General features: G+C 38.7%; 1 protein-coding gene across 2 annotated transcripts in view; it reads right to left on the minus strand.

The window, feature by feature from the left end:
* Positions 1 to 1,685: 1,685 nt before the first annotated feature.
* LOC122549212 (zinc finger protein 236-like) overlaps positions 1,686 to 10,740 on the minus strand; it is a 159,007-nt gene continuing 149,952 nt past the window's right edge. For both annotated transcript variants that reach the window (XM_043688635.1, XM_043688634.1), the window contains 3 exons: positions 6,976 to 7,105; positions 5,266 to 5,442; positions 1,686 to 3,002 (listed from right to left, as the gene is read on the minus strand). In XM_043688635.1, the coding sequence (XP_043544570.1) occupies positions 2,872 to 3,002; positions 5,266 to 5,442; positions 6,976 to 7,105 (438 nt within the window). In that variant the 3' untranslated portion in view covers positions 1,686 to 2,871. The remainder of the gene's footprint in view (positions 3,003 to 5,265; positions 5,443 to 6,975; positions 7,106 to 10,740) is intronic.

A 10,740-nucleotide genomic window follows, 5' to 3' on the forward strand; every position in this document is an offset into this window, starting at 1 on the left:
CTTTCCTGGTTAATCTGTAAACAATCCCCTTTCCAACTTTAAATTGAAATTAAGCTTATATGGTCTCATATTCAAGAATGCAACATAACAGACATACCCAATTGTCATCTTTACATCCAAATACCATTCCCACGAGGAATGGTATCAAGCTGGTTTTGTTTTGTTACTGCGCTGCAAAATCAAAGGTCTGGACTTAAAACAGAGAAACACAACCTAAATCAGTAATGGTGACCAAGTAACTAATTTAGTGTTAAGAAGTTCAGTCATGTCCTTCTCAGAAGGCAGTTACTTGGTCTAGCCAAATACTCCAGATTCAAAGCAATACGGTTGACTCTTAACAGTCTCCAAAATGGGCTTGCAAGCCACTCAATTGTACTAAATTGCTACAATAAAGTGTGATAAATAAAATTAAACACACAATATTTGGATATTTTTAAAAAAAGGCTCAAACAGTCGTTTCAATCATAGAGAATTCTCCTTAAAACAGCTGGAGCCTTATGCCAAAACTAGAAGAGTTGTTTCACAGAATAGTCAAACAAAAGAATTACAGTCAAACCTTCAGACAAGTAACATCACTGACTCCTCCAATCCTATTACTGGGTATGTCCTATCCCACCAGAAGGACAGTCCAACCAGGGCGGGTGGCACTGTAAATTACAGTTGGGAGGGAATATTCCTGGGAATCTTCAAAATAGACTCTGGACCCTATAAGTCTTATGAAGAGGAAATATGTGATGGCTATGAATTACTGGCCTATCAGCTGAAAAATCAGTATTCTTGATTTTCAGTGTAAGTTGGACGAGCACTATAAATGGAACAGAAGGGTGGAGAACTTCAAACCCCATTATCAAGAATGCCTCAGCAGCACTACTATTGACCAGGATACAGTTGCCAGATTAGTGAGATAGCGGCCGATAGTGAGTGCAGCTTTTCACCAAAGGTGGCATCACAGAACCTAATGGGAATTAAGATAAAACTTTCCACTAGCTGGGTTCACACCTAGCACAAAGGAAGAGAAAAAAATCTTGCCATAATAATCATATCAGACACAGGACTTGGTAAAATAATTTTTAAGGGCAGTGACCTAGGCCCAACCATCAGCTGCTTAATAAATGGTCTATCCTCCATTATAGGGTCAAAATGAGAGTATTTGTGAATGAATGCAGCAGCTATTTTTTGTTCCAGCTTTTTTTCTTTACTTGTCCCATGGCCACCCCCTTTTACTTTGCACCAGCATTGGTTCTGTTGTTTAAATTACTTGTTTTTCACCCCACAGCCCTTCCCCTTCTCTCATTCCGTCACCTCTTTCTCTCTTCATCGAAAATTGTTTAAAAATTGTTAAAATTTCTGACTTTTCCCAGTTCTAACAAAAGTTCACTGACATCAACTCTATTTTCTCCCTGCACAGATGCCACCAATTCTGCTGAGTTTTCCATGCATTTTCTGTTTATATTTTTATACCCTTTGACTCTCGTAGAACATCTTCCACAATCAAAAGCTTTCTGGCCTCCTTACCCACTGTCTGGTTAGTACATTATGAAGAAATCATTTACTAAAGCTCTCATAGACCATTCCCAATAAAACTCAGCACCTCCAGAAATGATTGAACAAATTGGGAATCTGATTATCCCCTTGAAGTAATAAAGAAAACACAGAACTGGTTATTAAAAACCAATAGTATTATTATTTGAAATATCTTGATTTAAATACAATACATGTACTTACAAAAAAAAAGTCACAAATTATACAATTTATATTACAAAGCACTTAAATTGTTCAAACAAAAGAAAAGCTCCATTGGAGACAGAAAAAGGTTCATCCTTTGATCATCATTCAAGATGCTTTATGTTATATTTATATCCGAAGAGAATTTACAAATGTCACAATTTTTTTCCAGCTTGTTCCAAAGTCAAAAAATGATGCACAAAGTTATACAGCAGGGTTGTTGGGGTAGGGAGAAACCGGTGAAGAGCGAAGGATGAACACTTGTTAAAAATGCAATGAGAAAAGTACAATACTGAAAAGAAGTGCCCATGTGATAACAGTGCAAACTGAAAATACTTTAGCCTTAGAACATAGACAATATATACAGCCATGTACAAATTCCCCATCTAATTTTTTTTTTATCAAACGCACAAACGTGCTATAGACGTGGGGAACAATTATAAAAATAATCTTTGGAATGCAACAAAATTCACACATTTATTTTAATACATGGAATAATTATATATTCTGAAAGTCAGTCACACTAGTGACAATTCATAACACTACAAACATTCTGAATAACTACCAGGCAGATCATAATTAAAAGTTCTCTGGAAATATGGCAGCCAATTTGGTTGAGCAGTGGCAGAGCCATGAAATGGCCAGATGATAGATGTGTGGCATGGCTTCCCCAATGTCCAGTATTCTGCCTAAGCAACCAGGCCAATTTAATTTAGGTTTGCAGTGCTACTCTTGATACCACAAGAAACTGTACCCTGCACAGCAGTAAAAGGCCTAGGTTTCCTCTGCAGAGAGACTTCAAAGTGGATCGTTATGTCAGTATACTTCATGTGCTGCATTTTCCTGAAACTGGATCTCATCCAATTTTGCTTCAGAATACTATTTAGCATTGCATGCTGATTGGTCATAAACTAAGTACTTCATGATTTTAGCCCTTTAGCTGAAGGACAACTCTTTGTTTTAGCAGTTTATTTGACACACATAGACAAACCTGGTACCGGTTTGACTTCTTGCATGACCTGGTGGGGTACCTTTCAAACTCTTGATATGTAACAATGATGGAAACTGAAAGAATCTGACCAACAGAAAAAAAAAGTTTCTTGGACACGCAATTTGTTGCACTTGCATATCACTTGGAGAGATAAGTTAATTGAATACATTTGCTATCCTACAGTGCCATTCATTAGTAGATTCTGGAACAACTTCCACTAGGTCAAGACCACGGCTTACATCATCTCCTTCTTGTTCTTGGCTACTTCCTGTGTCCTGAGCACCACCTGCAGGAGCAAAAAGTAAAATGAAAATATTTCAAGCTCAAAGAATTATTAGACCTAGCAATCCCTCAAAAGATGTGCATTAATTATACACAATTTCCAACATTGTAGCTACTTTTTTTAAAAACACTAAGGCATGGACAGTGAGGAGCCTTTGTAATTTTTTCCTCCATAATAGGGAAGAAAAATTGGTTTTGTCAGTGATTATCGTGCAATAATGATGAATGGCCTCGAACAGAGGCCTGATGTTCACTCCAAATTGGATCTTGTGCCTCATATCCAAGTTACAAATGAGCTGTGGACACTGACTGCACATTAGTTATATCAGTTTGGTCTTGTTAAATCCTAAAATTGACCAGAGCCCAGTTAGTTGACAGATAATCCCCTGAAGGGGTTCAGGTGAATGCAAGTGGGGGAGAGTCTACATGTTTCACAAAGCTTTCCAGCTGCATATCAGATAGCTAAAGAAAAAGATTTTTAAAAAACTGTCTCTGCCAGCCCTTTGAAGATTGCTGATTATTTTCAGAAGGTGTGGGTTACCACATGGATCAGTGCTAGAGTCCTAACTATTCATAGTTTTTGTAAATTACATGGATGAGGGAACAAAAATGCAATAATGCCCAGTTGCTGACAATACAAAACTGGACTTGTTTTTAAGAATGATGCAAGGAGACTTCAAGATGATTTAAACCAATTGAGTGAGTCGGCAAGAACATGGCAGATACAGTATTACATGGCTCAGTCTGAAAAACAGAATGGAAGAATATTATTTAAATAGTGATAATATTGGCAAGTGTGGATATACAAAGGGATCGGAGTGCCGTTGCATAAAGCAATTGGGAAGGTAAATGGTATATTGGCATTCATCGCAAGTGGATTTAAGTTCAGACATACAGATGTCTTGTTGCAGTTACGCAGATTCTTGGTGAGACCACACTTTAACTACTGCATGTGGTTTTGATCTCTACACCTAAGAAAGTTTATTCTTGCCACTGAGGAAGTTCAGCAGACGTTCACGAGGTTGATGCAAAGGAAAACCCAAGAGGAGATTGGTTTGACTGGTCCTTTATTCACTAGAGTTTAGAAGGATGACAGGAGATCTGATCAAAATATATAAAATTCCAACAGGACTGAACTGACTAGATGCAACAAGGATGTTTCCCTGGTTGGAAAGTTTAGAATAAAGTCAGGATAAAGGTTAAGCTATTTAGAACTGAGAAGAGGAAATATTTGTTCACTCAAAAGGTAATGAACAGAAAGCTATAGAGGCCAAATCACTGAAAGTTTTCAAGAAGCAGATAGCTAAATTCCTAGATTTTAAAAGGCAATAAAGGGAATAGGGAGAAAGCAGGAATTCGGCATTGAGATACAGCTTCAGCCATGATTGCACTGAATGGTCAGAGCAGGTTCAAAGGGCTCAATGGCCTACCCCTGCTCTGAGTTCTTATGTTTCTATTAGGGTCATGGTGACCTAGAAAAAATGAAGAGAGCTCAAACCCTGCCTAGGTTCTGTTTAGCCTGACACCAAAATTGAAGAACAGCCATCAGGCCCTTGAACAGCACATTAAAGAGACCAAAGAGGAATGTACTTAGAAGCAGTTGGTTGCCAATTCGTCCACTGGTAGACGTACATAGATAGAGTGGGATTGAACAGAGAACATTCCTGGAAATTGATGGTCAACACGAGTTGCACATCAGACTAAAAAGGCATAACAGGACTTCAATCCACATGTTTTGACTTAATAAAAGCAAACTTGCACTAAATAAAGCCTTAATTGCAGATTTGAAAGTTACAGCAACATTACGTTTAGTAGTTATTTTAGTTGGGAAATAACCATGTAATGCGTCCATTCATGGAAACACATTATGGGACAAGTATAATGATGAAAAGATAAATACAATTTAGGATTGCAGTTCATGTACAAGTGAGGAGAAGTGACTGGAATCCCTGGATCTTCCACTTAGCCTCTATGCTGTCAATGAGAATCAGCTGAGCTTATGGGATTGCAGTTGTTAAAATCATTTCTACATGTAAGTAGCCTTCATCTAGGAGTAGCTGGACTAAGTTTAAAATAGCTGTGAATTGAAGGAGTCACCTCCACAAGAGATTTACCTTTTAAACATACACTTGATCCTCCGCTACAGCTGCCTGGTCACTTTGCATATCCCTCTCACTACCACCCACCCCTACTTCCTGTAAAACAAAAATATGTACATTTTTAAAAAAAACGGAATGGTTCACAGTTGCATTCACTGTAACACTAACCAGGAAAACCATGTGCCCTCTTCATATGTATCTTCATATTGCCTTTTTGTGTGAAAGAAATCCCGCAGTAGTCACACTTGTATGGTCTCTCACCAGTATGTTTCTTCATATGTACTTGCAGTGCATTTTTTTGGTTGAAGGCTTTTTCACAGAGGTTGCATTGAAATGGCCGTTCACCTGAAACAAATGTCACAAATGTTCTCAGTTACAATGCCCATTCTCAAGTTTAGACCCTTCCATTCTTACAAGCTACACCAGCAGGTTGAAAACACGGTTTTGAAAGTTCTGGCAAAGACACAGGTTGAATTTCAATACAATCTGAAATGACAATTTTCATGGGGAACTGGGTTTCAAAATATACAAATGCACCACCTCACACCTATTTAAATTAAACTCCACTGCCACTCCTCATCCCATTGGTCCATCTTATCAAAGTCCCTGTGTACTCTGAGATAATCTTCTTCACTGACCACTACACCACTCGAATCCTCTTGCAAACTTACTAACCATGCCTTCTATATTCATATCCAAATCATTTATATAAATGACAAAAGGCAGTGGACTGAGCACTAATCCTTGTGGCACACCACTGGTCACAGGCCTGCAGTCTGTAAAGCAACCCTCTACCATTCCCATCTGTCTCCTACCTTCAAGCCAATTTTGTATTCAATTGGCTAGCTCCCTCTGGATCCCATGTGATCTAACTAACCAGTCTACCATGCGGAACCTTGTTGAACGTTTTGTTGAAGTCCGTATAGACAACGTCCTCTTTGTCACTTCTTCAAAAAACTCAAGTTCATGTGACATGGTTTCCCACGTACAAAACCTTTATGACGATTCCTAATCAGTCCTTGCCTTTCCAAAAGCACGTCAACCCTGTCCCTCAGAATTCCTTTCAACAACTTACCCACTGATGCAAGGTTCACTACTCTATAGTTCCCTGGCTTTTCCTTACAGCCTTTCTTAGATCATGGCATCACATTAGCCAACCTCCAGTCTTTTGGCACCTCATTCGTGGCTGTTGATTATGCAAATATCTCAGCAAAGGGGTCCAGCAATCTCTCCCCTAGCTTTCCACAAAAATTCTTGGAAACACCTGATTAGGTCCTAGGCATTTATTGACCTTTATGCATTTTAAGACATCCAGCACCTTCTCATCTGCAATAAAAATTCTTTCCAAGACATCACTATTTGTTTCCCCAAGTTCCCTAGCTTCCATGTCCTTCTCCATCGTAAATATTGACACGATATAGTTGTTTAGTACCTCACCCTTCTCATGTGCTACCACACATAGATGGCCACCTTGAACCTCAAGAGTCACAAAATAACTCACTCCCCTGATTTTTTCCTACTGTCCTAGAACTCTTCTTTTTTGAGTATGTATCGAATTTGCTTTTGAAATCTATTGTTAATATGACCAGCCTTTATGACAGTGCATTCCAGATTATCAGAGCTTGCTAAGTTTAAAAACATTCTCATCTACCCGCTGGCAATTTCTCCCTTCTGGTTACTAACCCAACTGCCAATGGAAATCATTTCTCCCTACTCATTCTAATAAAACCCCTTAAAATTTGGAACACCTCCATTAAATGCCCCCTTAACCTGCTTTACAAAACTTTTCAATATGAGCCTTATAAAACCTATTTAAGAAACATTTCTATCATACTAGCGCACATATTCCACAATCTAAAGATATTAACTGATGAATACCTGTGTGGATCCGATTGTGCCTCTCTAGCTGGCTCGGTTTAGCAAATGCCTTGTCGCAGGATTCACATTTATAAAGTTTAGGTTTCTGACTGCTGGGCGAAGGTCCAGGTTGGTGTGTCTGAAGATGGTCCTTTGATTTAAAAACAGTTGTACTTGTTTAAAATTCTACTATCACATCAATAAATATTAAGTGCTGCACGAAAATGAGTAAACAGATCATTATGGCATAATTTTATCAACACAAAGTACACTTTCACCATGGCATCATCCAGTACAGAAGATTACCATGTGGTCTATGGTACCTGTGCTGGCTTAATGAAAGAGTCGGTTTCACATCTTTATTTTTGTCCTTAACCCATCCTCAAGTTTCTTTAAGCTGTTTTATAGATACAACTCCCACCATTTTTTTTTTAATTACCGCATTCCAAATTCTGATAACTCTTAAAAAAAATTCTCATCTCCCTCTAGATATTGTGCCAATGATTTTAAATCTACAATTTCTGGTTATTGACCCATTTACCAGACAGGCAGATTTTCAGTTAGCATTGTATGAAAATCACTTTTCATTGTGGAAACCTTTATAGATTTCTTTTAATCTCTATTTCAAGAAAAACAATTCTAACTTTCCTCATAACTCTGGGTTCACCCCATCTCAGTAAACATTCTGATACAACTCTGCGGCCTTTTTCGAAATGGGCGGCACGGTGGCAGAGACCTGGATTCGATTCCAGCCTCGGGTGACTGTCTGCATGGAGTTTGCACATCGTCCTAGTGTCTGTGTGGGTTTCCTCTGGGTGCTCCGGTTTCCTCCCATAGTCAAAGATGTGCAGGTTAGGTAAATTGGCCAAGCTAAATTGCCCAAAGTGTTCAGGGATTTGTAGGTTAGATGCATTAGTCAGAGGAAATGTAGAGTAATGGGGCAGGGAAATGGGTCTGGGTGGGATGTTCTTCAAAGGGTTGGTGTGGACTTGTTGGGCCAAATGGCCTGATTCCACACTGTAGAGATTCTATGATTCTATGAAAGCCCTTATATCTTGAAGAATTGTGCTCACAATTATACCATTTGAGGCCTCACAAATAATCAATAAGGCTCTAATCTGTGGATGAGACATCAATATAAAAGTGTGGAATTAATGTGACAGGTGCACCATGACAGTCTATCTAATAATTTGTCCTTTTCTTTTGATTGGCTCTACATTAAAATGTATCATGTATAAATTCAGAAATTAACAGATGATTATTTCAGTTCTGGCTAAATGAACCTAAATATAAATGAAATTGTAAAAAAAAAATGAAAGTATTATCTCTGGGATCATATAATTGGAGCAACCATTTGTGTCGAATTCTAATTTCATGAAGAAATACAGAAAACAGAAAGAATCCAATCTGAAGAGGAGGAAAATATTAACAGATTTTACAGCACTTAAAGTAAGCTTGAAATATTTACTGGTCATTATGGAGAGAGTGAAGGAGGGGGTGGTATGCAGAGAAGGTGAATGTCCATTCATTTTATTTCATTACATAATGAAAACACAGAACAGGTTTGTCTGTCTAAGTGATGAAGCGCTGCAGCAATAGGTCACAAGTCCACTTGGTGGTTGAACTACCACATGAGGATGGATATCCTGTTTGGAATTTCAGGAAATCCTCACCAGACAACAGCAGTACATCTTGCGTGTTAGGACATGGTGACCAGCTTCCTGGATTTGCAATGATACCTGTAGCAGGTTGAAACAACATTGTTCCATGATAAGGAACTTGGAAGAGACAGAAAATACTGCTTTCTAAGTCAAGAATCCAAGACCACATTACAGATTAATTCTACTCCTGCTGCTCACCCATTCAAATCTTCAAGGATGAGACAGTGAGGTCTGCAGATGCTGGAGATCAGAGTTGAGATTGTGTTGCTGGAAAAACACAGCAGGTCAGGCAGCATCTGTGGAGCAGGATTGGCTCCTCGGATGCTGCCTGACCGGCTTTGCTTTTCCAGCAACACAATCACAACTCTGATCTCCTGCATCTGCAGACCTCACTGTCTCCTAGTTGATTTCAACATTACTGCAAAGCCTCTTCCAGGGATGCCTACCTTGAAGAAGTTCTCCTCTCTCTATTAAGATCTCAGTGAGTCCACCTCTCATTGTACGCCCCATGATATTCAAATCTTCACACTACCATACAAATTTCTTGGAAATATATATTTCAACAGGGTACATATTCAAGATGCAATGTACAATCAATAGCCCTGTCACCCATACCTTTCAAAAACATCACGCATCAAATCACTGTAACACAACCTAGCTGCATGATGCCTAGCCAACATGTATACATGCTAGCCACATGCCCACTGTGCAAATGCTCCTTACATTTACAGCATTTAAAAAGGTTCTGATTGTCCAGCAAGATGGTACAACATTCAAGAAAGTACTACCCAGGGGATGAAAAGGGTTAAAAGTCATTAGTTCCTTTAGAGCACGCCACGATAAGCATCCTGTTACATCAAAACATGAGTAGAATAAGGAATTACGAAGCTGGAGCTTCTACTAAACTCAAGCTCAGTATAACACAGCTCCAATATTGTCTTCCTAATAGGGTTAATATGCCTAAAAATTCTTTGACATTATGATTATCATTACAAACCTATGCAATGAGGTCTTAAATCATGAAATTATTTTTATAGAGTAAGAGGAGAAAGAAACTTGAAAGGACTCAAATAAACGCAAATGATTACATTTTTAAAAAAGCTTCTACATGCTGATGTACTATGCTATATTGTTTACTTTTTCCTATCCTCTAAAATAGTCTAAGCAAGCCATTCAATACAATCAACTAATCAACATCTTTCTCAAGAGCAATCGTAAACATTCCCCTTGCCAGCACACATTCATCTCACGAACAAATAAAACATCATCAGAAAAAGTGCTACTTGCATCCAAAAAAGTCGCCTTCAATTGCCTTCCGAGCAAGTAAGGTAGAGGCTAAGGGTTCAAAGGCATCTTCTCGAGCCTCTCTATTATAATTTTCACTTAACTAATAAAATGTCCCAAAGTACTTCACAAGAGTGATTAAGATTTGACTCCAAGCCACAAAGGAGATACTAGGACAGATGACCAAAAGTTGGTTCAACAGGTAGATTTAAGTCGTGTAGTAAAGGAGCCAGGAGGAGGAATATATAGACATAGAGGATTAGACATAGAATTGCAGCACTTAGCCTTGGACAGCTGAAGGCATGACTGCCAATGGAGGAGCAAAAAAGAAAAAAATTAGAGATCAATAAGAAACTAGAAGTAGAGGAGCTTTGAGATCTCAGAGGAGGTATACTAGAGGCTACAGAGATGGGAAAGAGAGTTAATAATCTTTAAAATTGAAATTTTGTCAAACTAGAAGTTAACCCAAGTCAATACCACAAGTAAATTTTGTACTGGAAGTTTGTCCATCCATCAGAAGTGTTTCACTCAACAGCTCCACAAAAAGATCTTAAAACAGTCACTCGTTATTTGAAGAGCTATAGACAGGATCACATATCTTTTTAACTCACAGAAACAACTGAACAGCCTAGATACAATTGGTTAAAGAAATGTAGCCAACATCCTGTTTGTTGAAAAATGTGGTGCTGGAAAACACAGCAGGCCAGGGAGCATCCGAGGAGCAGGAGAATCGACGTTTCGGGCATAAGCCCTTCTTCAGGAATGAGGCTGGTGTGCCAAGCGGGCTGAGATAAAAGGTAGGGGGGAGGGGCACTGGGAATACGATAGGTGGAAGGAGGTG

Source organism: Chiloscyllium plagiosum, chromosome 4, assembly GCF_004010195.1.
Source record: "Chiloscyllium plagiosum isolate BGI_BamShark_2017 chromosome 4, ASM401019v2, whole genome shotgun sequence".
Lineage (NCBI taxonomy): Eukaryota > Metazoa > Chordata > Chondrichthyes > Orectolobiformes > Hemiscylliidae > Chiloscyllium > Chiloscyllium plagiosum.